This window comes from Gossypium arboreum, chromosome 7 (genome assembly GCF_025698485.1).
Source record: "Gossypium arboreum isolate Shixiya-1 chromosome 7, ASM2569848v2, whole genome shotgun sequence".
In the NCBI taxonomy this organism is placed as follows: domain Eukaryota; kingdom Viridiplantae; phylum Streptophyta; class Magnoliopsida; order Malvales; family Malvaceae; genus Gossypium; species Gossypium arboreum.
The window spans coordinates 98,601,309-98,625,189 of record NC_069076.1 but is presented as its reverse complement, the minus strand read 5'-3'; the positions used below and the strand labels follow the sequence as shown (position 1 = coordinate 98,625,189).

The window sequence follows — 23,881 nt, the reverse complement described above, 5'->3', positions numbered from 1 at the left end:
GAGTTTGACAAGTATATTATAGGGTGTAATAAATTTTAAAAATAAATAAATATTTAACTAAATGTAACACTTATCACACCTTAATCTGCTTATGGAGTCTAAAAACTCCACAAGCCCTGTATCAAATAATTTTCGTCCTATAAAAATTTTATACTTTATAAAAAGTTAAAAGTTTGAGAAATATCATAAAATTAAAAATTTAAATATATAAATAAATATAACATTTATCGCACTTTTTAACTTACTACATTCTTTAATCGGTTCAAATCTAATTAATAAAAAACCTCGCTGCTAAATCAACATACATTTGATTAGTATTTGCACTGATTATACTCAGCAAATATAATACAAAAAGTAACAAAAAAGTATTAAATTTATGCAAGATAAACTGATTATCATCATCTTAAAATTTACATTCAACAGACATGATACACGAATTGCAAGGCAAGATGAATCTAGATGTGAGAATAATGAAAAAAAAAAAAGAGTATGTGATTGTGATACAATCTGTCTTGTCCAATTCTAGCCACTTGTTTCAATCACAGCTGTAAATTCCCGACATCTCTCCTACACCCTTATCGACCCAATGTGCTTCCTCACCACTCCATGCTGGCCCATATATAACATGAAGATTGAAATCCCCATTTGGTGACGATGACGATGATGGAACCTTTCATGTCGACATACATATTATCTTTCATGTTTTACTGTACCTATTCGAGTTTATGGTTATCTTTTGGAGAATACTCTCTTTTAACGAAAAAAATCAAACTTTGGAATAATAGATGTTTATATTCGATTTAATCTCATGATTTTATTTCCCTATCAGACCAAAATACTAAAACGATTTTTTGATATACCTAAAAAGCTTTCCCTTTCTACTCTTGTCGAAGTAGAGACATAAAATCCTGAAAATAAAATCAAATATAAACATACTAACAACAATATCACTACTATTTGAATTTGAGGCCCAAATCAACGTCCCCTAAAACTCAAAATTTCCCCTCAAAACACTTTCGATAATATCATCTCAAACGTTAAAACTTATTACTCATTCGGTCTTCCAAGCATAAAGAAACAAGCAAAACTCAGATGACTCACCTGGATTCACCTGTTCCAATGAACCACAGCTTCCTTTCTGAGTCAACAATGGCGGAATAGGCTTGAATATAAACAAGGCATGCCTTAACCCAGGACAGAACAGCCAATCGTGAACATCCCAATAAACTTCGACACTTGCTTTATCAACATGAAGGGATTCATTCCCTCTAAACTTCCATTGAAGATGCTTCACATGAAGGACCAAATGTTCATCAATCCTTATCTCCATTTCAGGCTCATCCTTGTTCTTATACTCAATTGATATCTCATGGAACTTACTTTTCTCATCAAATTTAATCCTCGTACAAAATTTCCTTTTCCCAAATACATGTTCTTTTCTCGAAACTAAAATGGGGTCAATAAGTGCAGGCCTGCAACCAGTTTTCCTATAAGCATCTTTCTTTAAATCCCCAACAAGTAATATAACTTCTTCGTTACAAACAACGGCAACGTAGTACTCAGAACTGGGTTCGGTTTCGCCATTGAATTTAGCTGCTTTAAGGTCCCAAAAGACATTAACAGCTTTATTACCATCGATGATGAAGTGTTTGGAGCCTTGTTTTCTCCCAAAATACCATGGTTTAAACTCAACTTTGCAGGTATATTGTTGAGTACTCTCTCCTTCGGGACCTGAGATTGATACTGAAAGACCATTAAGCAACAGGTTCTTGCACCAAGTGATGGTGATCAAATGGCACTGGTCGGTGATCTTTGTACGAAAAACAGACATGAAAACACTCTGCCCAGACCTGGTTATTGTTGTTGGATAACAAGCAGGAATCCCAACAGGTTCTTGCATAGTTACTTGAAAGAAGTTGACAGTGGTGTTCTTGGCAGTGAATGAATGAATGTGTGAGTGAGTGAAGAACAAAGCTTTTTTATATTGTTTTCCTCTACTTTTTATTTCTTGGATCTTTATTATTATTGGTTTTGTTTTGTTTTGTTTTTAACTTCTACTTTTTCTGTGTTCTTTCATCTTACCGGGACAACTTCATTGAATCCTAGGTGGGTTTCTGTTTGTGCTAATTTTAAATACTTAACTCTCCTACTTCCATGTATGGTGAAAAGTGAAGAAAACCCCAAAAATTTTCACCAGATTTGGTGTATAGATTTCTACGTTCCTGGTTAGAGTTTTCGAGGACATTCACCCTATAAACCCACAATCCTATTAGATCTTTTTCCTTTTCATCCATTTTACTTTGAAATTTTTAATTTTCTTTTCGAAACTAAGATAATTATCATTGATAGAAGTGAAACATTTATTTTAGGGCAGGAAATTTTTTTAGCATAAAATATGTTTTATTAAGGATTGAACTCTAATTATATGTTTTACTACTATATCACATTTATGAAAATATGCAAAATAGAACTTGAAATATTTAAATACAATTAGTATGATTAACATATGAATTATTGTGAAATGTAAATAGGATCAATTAAAAGAGATAAATATCAACAAGTGTTGGGTGTAATGATAATGTATATTGCATTTTTTAAAAAAAAATGGAGTTTAAACTTTGAAGATGTTATCGTTGGAAGGGGTACAATTTTCATTGTTGATTGTTATTGTGTGATGTGATCATTAATAATCGTTGAGTCAACTATCTTGATGCTACCATAACAATCCATATTAGTGCATAATATTGTTGATTGTTGAATTAAAAATTAAAATTTTTAAAATATTGAATCTAAACATTTATTCCTCGAAAATTCATTTTAAACATAAATTTTAAAATTATAAAAAATTTAAAACATTATAAATATTATTAACAAAAACAACAACAGTAAGTTATTATTATTTTTTCTATTTTATAAGAAAATTGCAAATTTTAACTAAGTTTTTAAAGTTTTTGATGGTGGTTCTTTTTATTGTCTAATTTGCTAATTGGATATATTTTTAAGGTCTTCTAATTTCTCGTGTTAACTTTAATGTAGAATATAAAATTATAATGTCAAAAATACAATTATTGTTATAGTCAAACATGTGAATAAAATAGAAAACATGATGTATAAATGTAAATTTGTTTAGCATAGACGGTAAAATATATTCTTTTTAATCATGTGGTAATTCGGATCTCATCATGTGGTAAAATGAATTTATGGCCAAAATCCAAGTATGAGATACCTCTATCACACACCAAAACACCTCCTAATAAAACAATCACATGGCACACTAAGGTTCATTTAAAAATCATACCATTTCAACCCAAAACATGCCTCAACTTCAATTATGACCAAATATCATCAATGCAGGTAATGAAGCACTTTAAAACCATATAACAACATTTAAAACGAGTTCATTACTGATCTAAATCATAGCTCAAAATCAATTAAGAGATTTGCATGCATGCTTTAAATAAATTGTGAATCAACCAGAGCATAGAGCCTACAAAATAAACCCCTATCATCTGTATTAATAACACTTAGTGTAAAATGAAACTAGTCTATACATATGATATATTCTCTAGTATATACCACTAAGATTGACTATACAAATAAGCAAATTTCATACTCTTTAAGCCTTGTCAGCAATGATATGATAACACATATGATATATTCTCTAGTATATACCACTAAGATTAACTATACAAATAAGCAAATTTCATACTCTTTAAGCCTTGTTAGCAATGATATGATTTTAAAAAGGGTAGTTAATTTCACAAACACTCTTCAAAAAAATTTATGCACAAATAAACAAAAGTGTGTTAAGCTTAAAAGCTTAACAAGAGCTCATGGAAATTAACCTACTTACTTTTTTTTCCAACGATGAAGTTCTTGATTAAAGAATTAGTAGTTAAAGCACGTTAACATACTAAATCATGATTTCATATTCAAGATTAACCACAAACGACATCTATCAGTTAGATTCTTACTCAATGTTCAACCAATAAGCACATTAACTCACATTTAAATTCTAACCTCTTGATAATCTTGGTAAAATACAATTAGAACACTTGGGATAACAAACCTTACTCCTCACATATTGCATCCAACCCTACACCATACACATACACAAATACGTAAAAAGGGGTCCATATACACACATGTGTTACACCTAAAATGCATCTCATCACATTTTCATTCTAAGGTGCATAATCTAATATCGATTAGCATATCAATTATATCCTACTTAATTTCCTAAATTTTTAAGTGTGAGATTTTTATTGCAGTTCTTATATCTTCATCAAGATGCACAATAAGTCCATATAACACATAAATATTATTCACATGTACAATTCTCCATAATCTCACAAAATCCACATTCCACGTTACTAATAACATTATTGAGGTAATGAGTTGAGAGTTGCTAAGTGGCACTTAGCAGTGCCAACTGCAGACTACCATTGAGGTGGTTAAAAACTTGTATTATTTGGTTTGACAATTTAATGAAGAAAATCTTTGGACCTAGTTATGTATTGTTATATTGAAGATAATTCGGTCTATCTATGGAAACCGATCATCGATATTTGAAGTTTGGGTTGGATTCGTGTGTGTAAATTAAGTCCTTGGAATGTGGACGTGTGATCGAGATAATGCTGTTGATTTTGAATAGCATATCTTTATAAAAAAAATTATATAAGGTTTCAGAAGATGATGTGGTACAATATCAAAGTGTAAGATTTACAATACGTTTGGTTGGATGGAATTGCTTTTCCATTTCGCCCTAATTTCGCGCGCTATAGTATAGCATCCATTTGGTTCACCATTTAGGTGATTCCACGGAATTGCTATTACATGCTCATTCCCTCATCTCACCGTTTAGGTATTCAAGGGTTGGGGGTCTGAATACCTATTCAACACCACACGGTTTAGGTTTTTGGACCAAAATACCCTGCCTCTCTTCTTCCCAAATTTTCTCCAAATTTCTTCCTTCCCAAATCAAGCATCCATTCGTTTTTTTTCTATTATGTGTTGCTCAGGCTGCTCGTAAGTCGGCACCAAAAATGGAATCAGTGTTTTCCCTTGATGTTCTTTGTTGTAGTCTTGATGAATCAATGAGTCTAAAGAATTTTGGGCTCTCTGATGTTTGTCTTGCCACTTTAGCATCTCAAGGTTTGCAAAATTTACTTACTTTTCTCTTTCCTAGTTTTCCCCTTTCATTGCAGTGTTTGAACCATTACTTTTTATTATGTCTATGGAAGATGAACTGATTTTTCACACTTTTTTGAGGGATTTAGAGTTAAAAACCCAGATTCAATCTATTGAATGTGGATTGGATTTTTACCCTTTCGAAAGAGGTTTAAAGTTTATTACCATTTTAGATGATGAATGAGCTTCTATATTGCCATCTTTGTCTTCACAGCTAATCAAAAGGTTGATCACTCTGATTTATCCTTTGGAGAAAATATGTAAGTTTTTGGAGTCTTGAAAGTTCTTTATATTGTATAAAAGCCACTCTCTCTTTTGCTGGTCATTTTTTTATTTCCTTTAGAACTAACTTTGAACCTAAAATTGCAGGTATAATGGAGATAAAGTAAACAACATCAAGGTTACAAATAAGCCTGCTACAGATTCTATAGAAGTAACTAAAGGTAGAGATTACTGACTTTTTGTACACTTTTAAGTTGCCCTTGACAATCCATTATTAGGTTTATGACTAGCAATAGAAGTCTCTAATCAGTGTTATGTTATTTATTTTACACCATGATACATAGCAGAAGGAGAAAATGACCCAAATCAAGTTGAAGTTAAGAGGTCAATATTACAAGTATCCAATGATGGTTATGAAAGTCTTCCTTCGTATATGACTAGTTTAGCATCGTGAGAGGTATGCAGCTCATGCTTTTGGTTTTTGAGGATTCTATTCTAACTAATATTTTAAACATAAAATGCTATGCTAGAGTTGTGCTCTTATGGTTGAGCCACAATGGCGAGAAGGTTTTCAAAGAACTCTTTGCACATTAAATAGGACATGATAAAAATTTTGAAAATAGTAAAAGCAAAATTAAGATGGTAAAAAAACAAAATTACAGCCTGTTGTTGAATTGAAACAATTGCTTCTTGACATTGTGCTATTCAAATGTGTTATGGGGTGAGGGACAGGCTGAGAACAAAAACCAATTTGCATAGTAATGTACAATTCTATTTCTTTTGGGTTATAACTGAATGTATGGAGCCATGTCCCTGGTATGATGCTTAGATTGTTTCCTTCTTGTATGTGAACAATGAACCTGACCTGGTTTAGCTAAGGCATTAGAATGGTGGTATTAACTGATTTAAAGCTTTCTCTTTATAGGTGCTAATAACATGAAATATGCTGAATGTAAAATTCTTGGTTTTTTTTTCTTTTAATTGCGAATTCTATTTAAAGAAAGCATAACCACTGCCTTCTTGGATGATAATCATATAATACAAAATGCTTTCTTCATTTTTATTTTTACCTTTTTTCTTTTGTTGAGGGGCTTTCAGGATCTGTTTGCAACTGTGGAGAAGTTCAACTCAAGTTTGAACAAGAAAGAAAAAGAAAAGGTTATAATTACTTCTACCAAGATGAAATTGAAGCCCTGGGCTTAGGTAATGCACCGCATCCTATTATTTTTCTGTAGTTTGATTATATTTTTTTATATTCCTACGGCTTTTGGTGTAACATTGAACATGGATTTCTGTCTGGTATGATATATTCAGTTTCTTTTTCAAGATTTTCATATACTTAGATGGGTCTTAAGAGGATCATGTCCAGATACGTGTTTTGGGAGGATTATATACTTATACCCATATTCGAATATGCATTGGATGCATGTGCGGATCTGATATTTCAAGAAAAATGTAAAGTTAGAAGCCACATAATCGATATATTCCATTGGTTTAATCGGGAACATTTATTGCCTTGGCAAGTTGTCTTTGTTAGAAGTTAGAACAAAGCATGTCCTACATTAATTATTTGCAATCCGGATATATCCTTAACCAGAGATGGCTTAGAACAAAGCATGTCCTAGATTAATTATTTGCAATCCGGATATATCCTCAACCAGATATGGCCAATTCATTTTGTCTAAACCTCAAACATAGCATGTAAATGGTTAACATCTAAAACCCGAGTTGACAAGTTCTGATTGATGCATACAGGGCCTAAAGGACGAGCTTACTTGTTGCTATTGGTGAGCATGAATCATCTTATTGTGGAGACCACCGGTGGGCGAATTTTTTATTGAGTGTTGTGAATTAGAACCAACCTTTTGTGAATTAGTTCTTTTGTTAATAAAATTCACTGTTAAACAATGATAGGAGGTAATATTGAAGGTTGAATTAATTTGTATTTGAAAACAAATTAAATCTAATTTTTATTTTATGGAAAAAATCTTTTTAAAAACGATAAATGGGTAATTGAAAATATAATCTTAATCCTCATTTAATTCGACATTATTAAAGAAAGAAAGTACAAATTGATGGAATATTTAATAAAAATATTAATTTTAACTTTTATTTATCTTATAAAGGTTAATTTGTACAATTTTTTAATATTAAATGTAAAATGCAATGTAGATTGTAATTATTAAATCGTTAGTAGTGATTTTGCACTTGAAGGAGTGACGCGACAGTGAGCACTTTTCTGACTCCAAATTTGGAAATTGAAAACACACAAAACATAAGAATTATTTACACAATTCGGTTTCTCTATATTTGCGAAACTTAATTTAGTGAGCAATATTCACTCTCTCTAACAATTACAACAAGTAAACTTAACCTATCACATATTTCGTGATAATTCTTCTTACTTTCGAATCTTGAAGAACAATACTTTCGCCATTAAGTTTACCCCTGTGAATTCAACAAGTAAAATTACAACACAACTGATTTTACTAACAATTTGAGCTCTAAGAAAAGTTCCCTAACATAAATAAAATAAGTGCTAAAATTTATCAGTACAAAAACCTATACAAATCTCCCTTAAATAGATCTATATTTGAAACTTACTAACGTAAAAGGTGTATAACAATTCCATTTAAACAATAATATAATAATATATTTAGAATAATAGAGAATAAACTAAATATGGACTCTTGGCAACTAATCTCATTGCATGTCGGTCCAATCTAAATTTCTATATTATAAGAGATTGTCTCGGTGATTTAATTCGATCTAATGATATTTTAGCACATTAAATATGTATTGCTATTTAAAAATAAGAAAGTAGATTATATATTTTATAGTATTATATATTTTGATTTTTTAATTCATATAATAATAATTATATTAAGAATGTTATTAAATTATATTTAATAATAATTATGTTAAAATATGATTAAATTATTTATTATTTTATTAAATTATTTTCAATAACAATCTTATTAAAATTTAATAACAATAACAATAGTCATCTACCTAAAAAATTCGCTAAGGGTATTCTAGTTATTTTAATTTTTTTCCTTTTGCTATTATAACTTTATTTCATTCAACCAAACACAAGAATACTATTACAGTTCTATTCCATTCCATTCAACCAAATAGTTGAATTACTAATTACAACTCCATTCAATTACAGCTCTATTCAATTACAACTCTATTCAATTACAGCCCTATTTCATTACAGTGAACCAAACGTAGCGTTAGTGTTTTATTAACTAGATCAGTTTTGAACAGGTTAGACCACCAGTTTTTAATTCAACTGGTTCGATTGTCGAACCAACAATAATTAAAGAAATAAATAAAATTCATAAAATCTAAAGACATTAAAATAAAAAACCATTAAATTGGTTAAATCTTGATTTTTTTTGTCCCACTTTTTTTTTCTGTTTTTACTAATTTCAAATAATTTTTGAGTCAATTGATTCAATCCTTTTGTTTAGACTATTTATCGATCAATTTAGGTCTGCCTGATCTAGTCTTGTTCTAATAACACTGGTCACATCGTTAAATCTTGACAAAATCCAAGTTCAAATATAAAATAAATCTAATTTTCAAGTTCAAGGATTAAAGTGGATAAAATAGTATAGATACCAAAGTAGACCTAATTGTCAAATTTAGAGACTAAAAATTATATTATCCAAAAATTAATTGTGCATTTAATGAGATGGGCTGGGCTGAGCTTGGCATTCATAGTTAAAGTACTTGGATCAATGCGGTAATTCCCAATCAAACTAGGGGTAATTTTGTCATAACAATTATCGATCATTAAACCCCAGACCGCTCTAGGGAGGGTTTTGAGTTTCGGGGATCGTTGATTTTGCAGGAATTTCGTACTAATTATTTTTTCCATCATTTTCTCCTGTTTTCTCAGCAACCAAACAGGGGTGAGGGGCAGCAATAATGCAGTCGTTCATTAGTGGGATTATCCGCTTGGGTCAAAGACAAGGTTTCTGCAGATGGAACAGTGCACATTTCAAAGCCTCTACCAGAGCTTTTCTGCCTACTCAAAGTAGCAACAGCCTAATCCATGAAACGAACGATTCAATCTCTTCCGAGAATCATCTCCTGCAACTTCTAGGAGTATGGGTTATTTTTCTTTGCTTCAAATTTTTTTGGGTTTTATTGCATAAGTGATTTTCTTGCCTCAAAAGTATATAATTTGATAGTTAAAATGTTGCTAGTCACTTTGTTTCTAATGTTCCGTATAACTTTAATTTTGAGGTAAATTTGGGGGGATTTTTTTTATTAAAGCTTGCAAATTGTTTTAAGCAGACAAGAATTGGATCCCAAACAAAAGAATTGATGTCTCCCAGCAGTTCTGGTGGATGTTTGATTCCAAGTTTGTCTCGATTGGCTGCAATGATGTCTTCATCTTCTAGCAGATATATGACAACAGCTGCCTCACCTACAATGGATTCTTCTGAATCTGTCACTGATGTGCCTACTCGAATTAAATTTAAAAGGCTTGACAAAACTGCCAGGCACATAATGCAGGAAAGTTCCTTTCTCTAATGTTCTTGTTCTTTTTTTATTATTATTTGAATTTCGGACCGGCTAAATGCTAGTATGGTTTATGTACTTGCAGATTGTGGATAAGGAAGCAGTGGAGGAAGTAAAGGGCCAAAGGGAGATACCTGAAATAAAGCCTGGCTACATTGTGCAACTCAAAGTGGTATGATATGTTTCTTAGATTGGAGGTGTTATTATTACATATGATTGTTAATATGTTTTTGAGCAGATTAAGGTAATTGATGTGCTGTTGGTGAGAGCAGGAAGTACCTGAAAACAAGCGACGTGTTTCAACCATAAAAGGTATCGTTATAGCTAGACGTAATGCTGGCCTGAATACAACGTTCCGGATAAGGAGAATGGTTGCCGGAGTTGGGGTTGAATCTCTCTTCCCACTGTAAGTATCATTCATGTTTATGGTCCTCCTAATTCTATTAGGCTTCAAAAGCTTGTTGTTTGTTACTTGACATTGACGTATCAGCTTAGAAAGAAAACATGTTAATGTTTTGTTGGATTACCTGTAAGCAAAATGCAATGAAGTTGCACCGATGTTTATGTAAGAACTTTGAGGTTGACTATATCGATGAAATACTTAGCATTGAGAAATATGGTTATGTATTATGCAGAAGTTATTACTAGAATCTGTATCGTGTAAATTAGGTTTGCTTTGAAACAAATTTTTCCACAAGATATGTTATTGAAGATAAGGGAAAGGAATATCCGTACTTTAGGATATATGTTATTAAAGATATGGGAATTTGGGAAAAGCATATCTATCACATAACTCACTATAAAAGTGTTTGCTTCAATGTTGTTTCCAAGAGCTGTGCTCTTGTATGATTTCATTGCTGCTAGAGGTGTATCACAAAGTGTGAATAATGAAGGTTTCTGGTAGTTCATGCTGATATTCAATTTCCTCAAGTTTTATTTACATAGTTATTTCAAGCATGAGTGTGTTATAGGCTGAACCTGTTTAGGAAAGGCCATTGATTTTGATTTTTTAATTAAGGCTTAGGTAGTGCTTTTATTTTTGTTCAAGGTTCAAACCTTAGGGTTTTCTTTTTTCTGTTGTGCTTTTATTTCAGTTGATTTATTTATTTTCTAGAATAAGGTTCCTATTTATCTAATAAGACTTGTCCTTAGGACATATTAAACCTAAGCAGAATTTCTATAAAAACCCTAAAGAGATTTTGGTCTCTCTCTAAAGAGTCCTAAGGTTTTAGTCTCCCTTTGAAGAGTTAAACTATCAATCACAATAAATTGTTACAGGAATTGAGATAAAGGGAGGACAATCGACTTTAATTTTCCCATCGATCACGCTGTGACTCAATCTTGTTTGTGTATTCATAACAATTTGGTACCAAAGCCAATCACAATAGGCAATGATGTACTATCATAACAATTTGGTACCAAAGCCCATCACAATAGGCAATGATGTACTATCATAACAATTTCGTACCAAAGCCTACCACAACAGGCAACGATGTACTATGTTGTTACAAGAAGAGCAAGCTATGTCAGAATCCCTGTTGAAGCTAGGTTTACCAAGCTAAAAGGCTGTGTAGACAACCACCTTCAGCAAATGACTCTACAATTCTAGGAACAGATGAAAACCCTCTTCCACTAACAAATCAGAACCCTAATTTATTATTTGGGTAAAGCAATAATTGGGGATGGTAGTGCAAGTAGTATTGCAACTGGACTAGACCAAGCGCCTTTCCTACTGGCTGTTGGAGGTGGCAGGGTGCCGCCACTGCAAGGTGGTGTCATTTCACCAATTGGGGGAGCTGTTTCTAGGTATTCAAAATTGGATTTCTCTACTTTCAATGGGTCGAGTCCTTTGATCTAGTTGCGTGGGTGCAAACAATTTTTTGAAAATCAACAGACTAATGAGACAGACAAGGTAAGTTTGGCAGCCTTCCACATGTTGGGGGAGAGATAGCTTCGGTATTATTAGATTAAACTGGAGGGGCATGTGATGAACTGGCTAGAATTTTGTAATTACTGCTCCTTTTGTTTAGGTCCGCCGGTAGGCAGCAACCCTTTAGGAGATTTGGTTAGTTTGAAACAAACAAGAACAGTGGAATTTTATCAGCGACAATTCCAAGAGAAGTTAGCACGAGCTAGCTAGTACATTCAGGTAGACCAACATGTTGGGTTATTCATGGCAGGATGATGCCATTCAATTGGATGTTCAAACTCACAAGCCTCTTGATTTAGACATGGCTATGAGTCTCGCTAGAGCTTTTCAGTAGAAGCAACAAATGCTACATGTCAGAAATAACTGCAGAGGAACTTGGCAAGGTAATGAGGGTGACAATCTATTAGGGGGAACTATTGGAGCAAACTTCGTAAGTTCATCTACAACTTTTATAGTCAATGGAAGAAATGACAGAGAGAAAGGCAAATGGCCTGTGTTGTAATTGCGATGAACCATATACATTTAGGCATCAATGTTAGAAGTTCTTTTGGCTGGAAATCATAATTTCGAGCTTGAGGACTAGTTCTTTTTGCTGGAGGTTGGTAATGTTATGGGCCAAACCTACGTTGTTAATTTGGATTCTTTAGTTAAGGCTCAGTTGCGCTTTTACTCTTTTTTTCCCCTTAGGTTCTTTTACTCTACTTTTATTTCAGTAGATCTATTTCCTTTTTAGAATAGGGTCTTAGTTATGTGATAAGTCCAGTCGTTATTTAAAAGGACATATGGAATAATAAAACCTAGGCAGAACTTTTATCAAAAACCCTAAAGAGATTTCAGTCGCTCTCTAACAAGTTCCAAGGTTTCAATTTCCCTTTGATGAACTGAGTTGTTACAGGAACTGAGGTAAAGGGAAGACGATTGAGTTTGACTTTCCCATCAATCGTGTTGTGAACTGAGTGTATCTAATCTACTACTCCCAATAGTTGTTTCTGTAAACCAGCTTCCATATGGGAGTTTTTGTTATTCAACTTTATCAGTCCTAAGAGATTCTATAATAAATAAGGACATGCACAATGCCTCTTATCCAAACTAGAAACAAGCACCCCTAATGAATGGTTTAATTTTAACTGCATCTTTCATCCTCCAATTCAGATTTAGGTTCAGTTATGAGAATCATTTCTGTTTTACGACCAAATAAAATAGGCTGTTTATTTTTGTTCTTTCTGGTATGCTTGTTTATCACAATTGCTAACCAAGAATTCTAGGTGATTTTTGTGATTTCTCATAATATGCTTGGTATGTGCCTTACCCTGCTTCAATGGAACCACATCAGATGTTCATCCCGCCAAAGCTCACCACCTCACCAATAACAGGAACCTTGGCATGGACCATCTGCCATTTGTGAAGTACGCTGACCCATCATTATACATATCAGGAGAACCTTGTGAAACAGCGTGACTTAAGAGCCAAATCATAACACACGTGTAGGCTAGACCACGTGATCCAGCTCTCAAGTACTGGTAGGACACCTGTCCTATGAATATCTATATACTCGTTAGGAGAAAGGGACAAACACTCTTTCTAGGCTGTCTGGACATCTAATCCTGTGAGAACCTCCTTCCACTTCAACTCTTCCTTCTCCCCACCTCTTACTTCGCATCAACAATCCTAAATCCTTATACCTTGTGCGTTCTTTCCATTTCAAATGACTGACAAGTGATTTGCTATGGAAAGAAGTTCGAAAACAATCTTTTAGTTCTAATGATCTATATTACTTGGACTTAGATTTGAATGTTGGATATAGGTATGCGTCCAAACATGAATATGTTTTTCTCTTAAGTTTTCTCATGTATTTAGAGAATCTTTGGAGGGTTATATCAACAACCCTGTATGGGTATTTCAAGAAGAAAAAAAAAGTCCGAGTAACATATCTTATGATTATCTGATAAATTTGCTTACACTTTGGCTAATTAAGATTTGTAATGGATGACAGGTATTCCCCTAACATAAAGGAGATAAAGGTGCTGGACAAGAAAAAAGTGAGAAGAGCCAAGCTTTACTATCTCAGGAACAAGATGAATGCTCTTAGATAATCTTTAAATAAGAAATCAAACATGGCTTCATATTGAATTTTTAGCTCAGAAATCTCTCTAATTATCTTGTTTTCTTCTAATATTTTGTTTTTTTTTTTTTTAGTTCTATTAAACAAAAACTCTGAATCTATCCTTGTTGCAGCTGAAAACATAGCAAGCTCAAGCTGGTAAAGCATACATTTATGCTTATTACTATGAACTCTTCTTGGTCTGCGTTTTATTCTTATGATAACAAGGGTGTTAAAAAGAAATGTGGCTCTGTGAGTGTTGGATATGAATATGGTTCTTTTTTTTTTTTTTTTTCTTTCTTTCTTTTTTTTTTTTTAAAGTTTTTCATATATATGAGGGTCTTTAGAAGTTTTATTATACCCTTGTCTTAATATGCTTTGGATACAAGTGTCATAAATGAATATTTTAGAAAAATATGAGTTGATAATAATAATAACGAATAATTAATGTAAGCATGTGTCGTTGCTTGACTAGTTGAAAAGTTACTAATATATAGAGCATGCATGCATCTTAATAACATGTGAATCTGTTTGGAAGGAGACATTACATGTTGTGGTGCACATGTACCCTAGGCTTATGGTATGGATTTAAGTATTTGTATTTGGGGCCATATATTCATATATTAATTAAGAATATATCTAAAAAATGATATGCTTATGTCATGTATGTATTTGTATTTGATATTTACTTTGGATTTCAGGTAGTATGATCTTCTAATGAATAAAGGTTTTATGTGTTTGGATACGTAGAAAAGAAAGAAATACATCATAGTCTTTCTTGGAATTCTTTTTATAATATTATTGGTTTTATTTTTCAATGCACGGATTAATTGTATTTATTAATTAAACTATTGTATAAATATTTTATTATTTTTAAAATTAATTGGAATTCATGTAATTAATTATGTAAAGTTGTTTTTAAACATTATATATTTAAAGTGGAATAATATTAAAATATTTAAAGTTTTTATGATTCAAATAATTTATTATTTATTTTTTCAACAAAGGGATCCACATAGAATTAATATAAAAGATGGTGATATGTCAAGCAATGAGACATAAAAAATACTTAAATATTTGTGTACCTTGAATAGTATATATTCCAGTCAACTTGCAATGAAAATAAAAGGAGATGTGTCAATATGTTACGAAAAAATATTTGTATTGCATTGCCCACTAAGTTTGTGGAAATTTAGACTATATTGCAATAGGTTGTTGAGCTTAAAACATCCTTGAATCATTTAGGTTCAATGCTATATGTCATGAACTAAAGGACTAAAGGTAAGTTTGACAGATAATTTCTCACATTGAAAATTACTTCTATGGCTTAGTGTTACATAGAGATGAGATTAACTTTAAGCTTTGAAATTAGAAGTTTTAATGAAAGCTCAAGCCTGTTTGATAAAAAGTTCAAAATGAGATTATATAGTGATAAAATAATTATAAGAATAATTCACTTTATTTATTTTTACCAGTGAAATTATTTTTTTTTAAAAAAAAGTAGATTTATGGACTTTAATTAGATATTAAGTGTATCCGAATTATCACTTATATGTTATTAAAATTTGGAGAGAGCGATATGCTCCAAGGAAAAAGAAAGTAATATTTTAGCATGTGTTTCATACCATATGTGTATTATACAACCAATATGGGTAGTAGAAGTTTTGATCTCTGCTTCTAAGTTGTGTGAGATCTATAAAATCAACTAGATATCTCTATTAAGTTATACCCTTATGATCTTTGGTTGTTTCTTAAAGTTTTAGTTTAATGCTTATAATTAATTACCATATATGGTTAAATTGAAATAGAGAGAGATTTAAAGAAAATGGAAGATCATTATAATGTCTCATCACTTGTATTCATCGGCCAACCAATTATGCTTGATGTTATGAACATAATTGCAAATAAAAAATATTTTTTTTAGAAAATAAAAAAATATATTATATCATCGGTAATAAAAAAATCATGAGAAATTTTGAATGTGACAAATGAATTCGAGGAATTGCATGCTAACCTACTTTATTTACTATATACTTAATAGTTGTATAACACCTAGCTTTCAAGAATAAAGTATGTTGGTTACATGGTTTATTTTCTTGTATGAACACCGAAGAGAAAAGAGAGATTAGATAATAATCTCTTGAAACTTAATTACAAGAGTATTTATATTCATTATGTATGAGTGAGACTTGACTTGAAGAAATTTTCTCTCCTATTGTGATATTTATCATCATTTGCCCCATTTATTTATTTCTTATTTTTCAAATATCAATTAAAAACATATTACCATTTTTAACTCTGCTCATGAAATTAAAAATTTGTATCAAATAGTTATCCAATTTATTTTATTTAAACACATTAAAGAAATAAAATATATATTTTGTATTTTCTTTCCTATTTCTCATTTCTTTTAACCCTTCCTCATTGAAAAAATAAATACACTAAATAGCCCCTAAACTTTAGTTTGTCTTACCCAAGAGCACCTAAAATTCAAACTGTGTCCTTTGGACAATTTTTATTTTTAACATATTATTGGGACAAATTATTTTGTTGGTGTTGGTAGGGACAAGTATTAATGTAGGTTATTATTATTGATGTGTTTATGGTTGGTTGTGGGAAGCTTAGCTATTTATCATCATTGCAAACCCCCCCAAATTAACATTAACATCTCATTTTATCTTTTATTTTTTCCCACTACCTTTTCTTCTTTATGTCTTCACAATTGCCGTTCCTATTATCCACTAACCCTTTTGTTTTCTTTCCTTTCCCCGATATTAATATTTTAAAAATAATAAAATTTAAAAAACATACAAGCTGCCATTTTAAAAATTGTAATATTTTATTCTATATTTTATTAAAAGAAAAAATAATTTAATATTAAATTTGACTCTTTTCAAAATATTAAAGGCTAAATTTATTATTATGTTTTTAATGGTTATCTTAAACTTTTTCTTGCATCAATTAATTTTCTATTTATTTATGGAAATTATTTATTATACTGTAAAAAATGTTAACTTTTAAAATTGCTCATAAAATAGAAAAATACACTATCAATATATCAAATACTCACCATTTATTTATATATAAAATTAAAACATAAATATTACATTCTATTGAATACAAAAATAATAATAAGAAAAAGAATTTGTTTTGCATTTCTCAATTATATATACAAAAATATGGAAATAACTTGAACCATTTGTAACCTTAAACTTGAAGGATTCTACCATTTCTTCACTCTTAAAATAAAATATAAGACTTCGAGTTCAATTTGAGAATGATAAAAGAAAAGTTAAAATATATATATATATATATATATATATATATATATATATATACAGTAAATGCTTTTTTTCTCATGCTGATCATGATCTTTTATGTGTCTATAAATTTATCCCTTTCTATTTTTTTTTTAGATATATACACATACTTGTTTGTGGTAACATCTTTAATAGTTTAATGTTATTATTATTGTTGAGGTAATTTTGATCTATTGGTGAAAAGTTTGCGAATTGTCATCCATTAAGAGTCAATTGATTCCTTCAACAGGTCTAATTTGGATTAAGGCGTATATTTAATTTTATTCCTAAATTTTATCTTCCATCTTCACCGAAAGTCATGAGGGTTCACAAAAGAAGAGTGCATGCATTTATATGACATTTGTAAGTGAAGGGTTGAAGAGACCCTCCCTCCAAAAGAGGAAATAAGAGTGATATTTTCTTGATCAGTGATGGTGTTTCCTCTCTTTGAATTTCTCGTGACTTTTAGTGAAGGCGGGAGACTCAATCAGAATAAATCAAACATAGACAATATGATATTCAAGTAAATCTATAAAATAATGATAGTTTTAGGATTTGAGATTGGTGTAAATGTTTGAGGATTAACTGCTATTTTGTCCGACCACATATTAGTAAGCATGAAATAATAAATATATAAAATATTAAAATATTTAAGGATAATATAAATTTTGGCCTTTGGCAATTAGGTTCAATTTAGTATCTATATTTTTTCTTATTCATTCTGGTACTTGAACTTGACAATTAGATTCATTTTTACCCATGAACTTGGATTTCATCAAGATTTAATGATATGAATAATGTTTTTAGAACATGACTGGGTTGGTTGGTCAGACCGATTAGACACAGAATTGATTGGTATACTAGTCCAAACAAAAGGGTTGAATTGATTGAACCGAAAATAGCTCGAAGCTAGTAAAAATCTAAAACTAAGACAAAAATCAGTAGTTAAATAGGTTGAACCAATTTAATAATTTAAAAAAATATGAAATTTTAATTATTTAATTAATTATTATTGGTTTAATACTCTAACCAATCAAACCAATGATCTGATCGGTTCAATCACTAGTCTAATTATTAGAACATTGTATCTGACACAATCTCAAAGTGCAATATCATTCAATTTTATATTTTTCAAGATGAGAGATCAAAATGAAATTAATTACCAAATTCAAATATCAAAGTGAATTGAAAAATAATATTACCCCAAATATTTATTAGTTGTATACTTATACTTAAAAAATATTATTACTTAGATATAATATCGACTTCTAATCATAACTTTTTTAACCCGGAAGAAATTATATTTAAGTGAACTTGAATCCTTATCCTCCGAATTATTACTCTAATAACAACGTGGAAAAGAAAAAAGTTGCACGTTTCTTTTGCTTCTCGTTTTAATTTCATGGAACAACAACCGTTTGGCGCCTAATATATATATATATATATATATTTATATAAAGAAACCCGATCATAAAGGTGCCACGTAGCATCTACAACAGCTATGGGTGGGCCCCAGCGTGAGGTGGCAAAATCTTAGTAGAAAGTTGACTTTTTAATTTTTTGATGAATTGACTTTTTTATATTTGAAATAGATCCTCAATCTTATTTATATATTTTATTATTTTCTCTGTTTTATATTCCATCTTTTTTTCCCTTAAGAAAGAAACAAACATAAATCTTCTCGAAATCTCAAAAATTATTCCTAAAAAAAACAAATTATAAAATTGAAAGAAAATGGAAAAATGGTTAAAAAGTTTAATATTTTACTATTAGTCCCTCTACTTTATAAAATTATAGATTTAGTCTCTATACTTTAATTTGATCAAATTTAGTCCTTATACTTTTCAAATTAGTCAATTTCAGTCCTACCCCAAACAGTAATAGTAAATTTGTTTGGTTAAATTCAATTACTAGTCATGTATTATGTGTACAGTTGTAGATTTAATTCATATTCTCCTTTTAGATCATTTTACATCCCTGTACTTTTTGAATTATGAAATTTTATGTTTGATGTAAATCACACTCGTTAATTAATTAACTGAAATTTTTAATGAATAAGATGTGGAATAACAAGCTGACGTGGCATTGCACATATGATAACACCTTTGTTGCATCATATTTTGAAGATGGCAAAACTTATCTTAATGAATTCAACAGTAATCATTAGATGAGGACTGAAATTCTAAATTTGAAAAGTACATGACTAAAAATATCAAATAAATGTATAGAGACTAAATTTATAACTTTCATAAAGTACAGGGACTAATAGTAGAATTTAATCTTTTTTATTTTAGCGAGAGTCAATCAGTCACAGTCGGTTTGCTAATGACCTGAACCATATTTAAACGCTTCTCTTTGACGAAACGAACTCCATTTCCAATCCGTATCCCCATCACCTTTTCTTTCTCGAATTTCTATTTATTTTCTTTGAATCCACGACTTTGGGATTTTCTTTTTCTAATTTTCCAATAAACATAGAGATAAAAATTGAAAATTTCTTTAAAGAACTTTGAATTTTATTGGAATTTTTTTTTTTGGGTTTACAAAAAATACAACAATGCCGCCAGAAACAACGTCCGACCAAGAACGAGATGATTCAGATGTTGAATTCGTTGAGGTTGATCCTACAGGTCGTTACGGTCGGGTTAGTTTTATCACTGTTTCATTTCATTTTTTAAAATTCTATTTATGGTTTGCTGTTTGATTTAAACGAAGTTTTCCATTTTAGAATGAAGCTCATTTGATTTATATTTGATGTTTATTTGCATTTGGGTGTTAGCTTTAATTAATGTTACCTTTAATGGGTTGTCTTTAACTTTTGTGTTTTTTGAATTGATTATTTGCAGTACAAGGAGGTTCTAGGAAGAGGAGCTTTCAAAAAAGTGTATCCTTTTTAATTTCCTCTGTTTTTCATAGTTTATTTGTTTGTATTTGAATGTATTTTCAGGCTTAATTTGGGAACTTAGATATAATGCATTTGATGAACATGAAGGTATATATGAATACATTTTTTAAGCTTCATTTGTGAAGTTTTTCATTGTATTATGAATGTATTTTGAGGGTTAATTTGTGAGTTTAAGCTATTGTTTAATCCTTGATTAAGTTGTGGGAACTTAGATATAAGGCATTTGATGAACTTGAAGGTATAGAAGTAGCATGGAATCAGGTTAAGGTCACGGATTTATTGCGAAACTCGGAAGATTTGGAGCGTCTTTATTCGGAAGTTCATTTGCTCAAAACTTTGAAGCATAAGAATATAATTAAATTTTACAATTCCTGGGTTGATACCAAGAATGAAAATATCAACTTCATCACTGAGATTTTCACTTCGGGAACCTTGAGACAGTAAGTTCTGTATATCCTTTAATGTGTTTGGAATTTTGTATGTCATTTTGGCTTCATTGAAAAGCTTGTGTTCAATCATGTAGGTATCGAAAGAAGCATAAGCATGTTGATTTGAGGGCATTGAAAAAATGGTCTAAGCAGATCTTGGAGGGTCTTCTTTATCTTCATAGTCATGATCCCCCGGTGATTCATAGGGATCTAAAATGTGATAACATCTTTGTGAATGGTAACCAAGGTGAAGTCAAGATCGGAGATCTAGGATTGGCTGCTATTCTTCGCCAAGCTCGTTCTGCACATAGTGTTATTGGTACGGATCATGCGCTTAATAACTGGCTATACTGAAGCATACATAGCCATCAAAGATTTCGAGTACAACTAGTAAAGCAATTGTTAATGTGATGTAGGTACACCTGAGTTTATGGCACCAGAACTCTATGAGGAGGAATATAATGAGCTTGTAGATATTTATGCTTTCGGCATGTGTTTGCTGGAGTTAGTGACCTTCGAGTATCCATATGTTGAATGCACTAATGCTGCTCAAATATTCAAGAAAGTGACATCAGTAAGGCAGTCTTGATCTTTCCTGTTTTTTAACATTTATTTTTAAGTTGCTTAATTATGAGGTTTCGACATATTATATTCACTGTCAGTGTATAATGGTGTATCAAATATAAACTCATCACACATGGATGCATCTTTTGCTGAAGAAGTTTAGGCACAATTCGATAACAAGTTCCTGAAAAATGTTGATTCCCTTAGAATATAGTTCGTATAGTCTTGAGTATTAAATCGAACGAAATTGTGTTATCAACATTTTCTATGGTAGAGTTAAATTTAATTTGTTGATGGTGCAAACAATGCTATATGATTTTCATGGTTCGTTCCTTCCTTGGGCAGGGAATAAAGCCAGCATCATTGGCAAAAGTGACCGATCCTGGAGTGAAGTTATTTATTGAAAAATGTATTGCTAAAGCCTCGGAACGTTTGTCTGCGAAGGAACTTTTAGGGGATCCATTTCTCCAACCTGATGAGGAAAATGACAGTGTAGGTCGTTCTTTACGACCTAAAGCTCAATCTTCTTCAGGTAGAATTGAGGAGCTTTTTTGGAGCTTGAAAGGTTTCAGTATTTTGGGCCTCACATTTTCATATGATAAATGCAGATAGTACTTCTGATCCGACTAATTTCAGGGGAAATTCCAAGGATCTTCAATCTGAGACAAGTGTGGATGTCAAAGTGCAAGGTCAAAGGAAAGACGTTAACACGATATTTCTGAAACTTAGGATAACAGATTCTACAGGTCTTTCTCATTCTCTCTCATATGTTCATAACTTTTGGTTGCTTTTTCTTCATTTTCCTTTCATGGTAGGCAATATTTCATTCATGAGCATTTGTAGATGTTTTTCTTATTGAAAACGGAAATGCTTCAACATGGTCCTAGGTCAAATTCGCAACATCCATTTCCCTTTTGATATTGAAGCAGATACAGCGACTGCTGTTGCCAGTGAAATGGTTGAGGAATTGGATTTAACAGATCAAGATGTTCCAACAATTTCCGAAATGATTGAATCCGAAATCCGGTCCCATATTCCCAATTGGGTTCCAAACGAAACTCCCACTGATTGTTTTGGTGAAATTGCAAATTCTGGTAACTGTATCTCTGAAAATAAGGGTGATGGAACCTCATCTCCAGTTCGTCTTTCACTAGAGAGATTACCTTCAGGTCGAAGATACTGGTCTGACCCACCAAAGGCAGCTAGTGGAAACTCTCCAGCCAGTTTTGGTGTTTCGCACATTGCTTCTCGGGTAGATTTTGTAGCAGATAACTTGGTTGAACTTGACGAACAATCACATGATAGCTACAAAAGCGAAGGGAAAATAAACAGTAGTACTTCACTTGAACGACCCGACAATGAGTTCACACATCACAATGGCAAAGATGATAATGATGACAGTAATGGAACACAATCATCATTAAAAGAGAACTGTAAGCCATTAAAGGATACTGAATCAGTGGTGAGGGTAACAACAGAGACACTCGAGTCTATGCTGGTAAAGCAGCAAATGGAGATAGACGAGCTAAAGAAGCAGCACAGACTAACCATATCAGACTTTCTGAAAGAACTTACTCCAGAAACCCGTGAAAAGGTTGTGGCTACATGTAAGATAAAGATTCCAGATTATACTATTCAAACCGCTAAATGCACTTCTACATAGGATATGATTTCACATTTAGTCTCTCCGACATTTGCAGTTTGATAGTAGTCCGTAATCTTTATAGACACTCCATTACTGCTTAGAAGTGCTTCAGTTTTGTTTGTAAAGTTCGACTATCTGTGTTGGGAGCTGATAAATCTGCAGGAATTCCCAGTATACGGCTATTCAGCGGTGAGACGAGAGCGACAATGCTCTGTATTGGCACCACATATTGGCTAAAATGGAAAGGAAGATTAAACCGAAACTTTGGTTTCGAGGCGCTATCGAGGTGAGGCATTGTTCCTGCTAGTGTATAATATAGTTTTGAATGTCTTATAGGATATATGCACATCATTGATACAGTTTTTTTGTTCTTCAATTGCTAGATTTTGTATATATGATTCTATCTTCTTTTTCATTTACTTGATTTTGTTTGCTTCAAATTACAATGTTTGAAGGGTATAGACATTCATAGATTCCTTTTTCTGGCAATGTAGCTTTGTGTAGTCCAAAAGTTCTTTTTATAAGTTTGCACAAATACCAATATTTGCAATTTTTCTGCTATAATTAAGCTGTCACCTATTCTGTGTAAAAGATAACTACGGGTTTGTCATTCTCAATATATATATTTATATTTTTATACAAATGATTCTTATACTTGTTATTAAGCGGTGCTAGGGATTGATACAAGATTTTATACATTTATGGATTGGATCAAGAATCGATTAGGTTATTAATTCAGAGACTGATTTTTAATGATTGAATTGAGTCTTTTCTTTTAATAATTTTTGAATTTTAATAATTTTTAATCGACCAGTAAGACTGATCAGACTAGTAAAATAATAGACCAATTGAATCGGTACTTCAATTGGTTCTTGATTTAATTTATTTGATCTGGTTTAGATAATATTAGATTTTAATTTTTTAATATTTTAAATTTAAAAAATATTTTTATTCTTTATTTTGAATTTTAAAGAGTTGTTTTTTTTAATTTTTAAAAAAGTAAACTTTTAAATTTTTTGATTTTTGTTTAAAATAAGAAAAATATTTTATAAACTTTTAAA

At 31.3% G+C, this 23,881-nt stretch overlaps 3 protein-coding genes and 1 long non-coding RNA gene across 4 annotated transcripts; 3 read left to right on the top strand and 1 right to left on the bottom strand.

Annotated features, from left to right (window-relative positions):
• Positions 1–373: 373 nt before the first annotated feature.
• Positions 374–2,227, bottom strand: LOC108486252 (uncharacterized). Its single transcript, XM_053031135.1, has one exon. It carries the CDS (start codon positions 1,898–1,900, stop codon positions 1,052–1,054), a length of 849 nt encoding a protein of 282 aa, XP_052887095.1. The 5' UTR covers positions 1,901–2,227; the 3' UTR covers positions 374–1,051.
• Positions 2,228–6,537: 4,310 nt separating this feature from the next.
• LOC128295309 (uncharacterized) lies at positions 6,538–7,320 on the top strand. Its single transcript, XR_008285668.1, has 2 exons — positions 6,538–6,615; positions 7,168–7,320. It is a non-coding gene; the product is annotated as an uncharacterized LOC128295309 (long non-coding RNA).
• A 1,855-nt stretch (positions 7,321–9,175) lies between these two features.
• LOC108455134 (50S ribosomal protein L19-1, chloroplastic-like) lies at positions 9,176–14,222 on the top strand. The gene is made up of 5 exons (XM_017753765.2): positions 9,176–9,528; positions 9,721–9,942; positions 10,034–10,120; positions 10,221–10,354; positions 13,872–14,222. Exons 1-5 carry the CDS (start codon positions 9,349–9,351, stop codon positions 13,969–13,971), a joined length of 723 nt encoding a protein of 240 aa, XP_017609254.1. The 5' UTR covers positions 9,176–9,348; the 3' UTR covers positions 13,972–14,222.
• Positions 14,223–19,605: 5,383 nt separating this feature from the next.
• Positions 19,606–23,463, top strand: LOC108481227 (probable serine/threonine-protein kinase WNK3). The gene is made up of 9 exons (XM_053030875.1): positions 19,606–19,922; positions 20,125–20,162; positions 20,396–20,623; positions 20,707–20,930; positions 21,028–21,185; positions 21,521–21,707; positions 21,784–21,921; positions 22,063–22,782; positions 22,993–23,463. Exons 1-9 carry the CDS (start codon positions 19,836–19,838, stop codon positions 23,055–23,057), a joined length of 1,845 nt encoding a protein of 614 aa, XP_052886835.1. The 5' UTR covers positions 19,606–19,835; the 3' UTR covers positions 23,058–23,463.
• The last annotated feature ends 418 nt before the right edge of the window (positions 23,464–23,881 follow it).

Excerpts from the sequence above, each read along its gene's own strand:
- LOC108455134 (XM_017753765.2), top strand. The coding sequence starts at position 9,349 with ATGCAGTCGTTCATTAGTGGGATTATCCGCTTGGGTCAAAGACAAGGT. Across the intron at positions 9,529-9,720 it reads ATCTCCTGCAACTTCTAGGA|ACAAGAATTGGATCCCAAAC; the intron begins GTATGGGTTATT and ends TGTTTTAAGCAG. Across the intron at positions 9,943-10,033 it reads CTGCCAGGCACATAATGCAG|ATTGTGGATAAGGAAGCAGT; the intron begins GAAAGTTCCTTT and ends ATGTACTTGCAG.
- LOC108486252 (XM_053031135.1), bottom strand. The coding sequence starts at position 1,900 with ATGCAAGAACCTGTTGGGATTCCTGCTTGTTATCCAACAACAATAACC.
- LOC108481227 (XM_053030875.1), top strand. The coding sequence starts at position 19,836 with ATGCCGCCAGAAACAACGTCCGACCAAGAACGAGATGATTCAGATGTT. Across the intron at positions 19,923-20,124 it reads CTACAGGTCGTTACGGTCGG|TACAAGGAGGTTCTAGGAAG; the intron begins GTTAGTTTTATC and ends GATTATTTGCAG. Across the intron at positions 21,708-21,783 it reads TAAAGCTCAATCTTCTTCAG|ATAGTACTTCTGATCCGACT; the intron begins GTAGAATTGAGG and ends TGATAAATGCAG.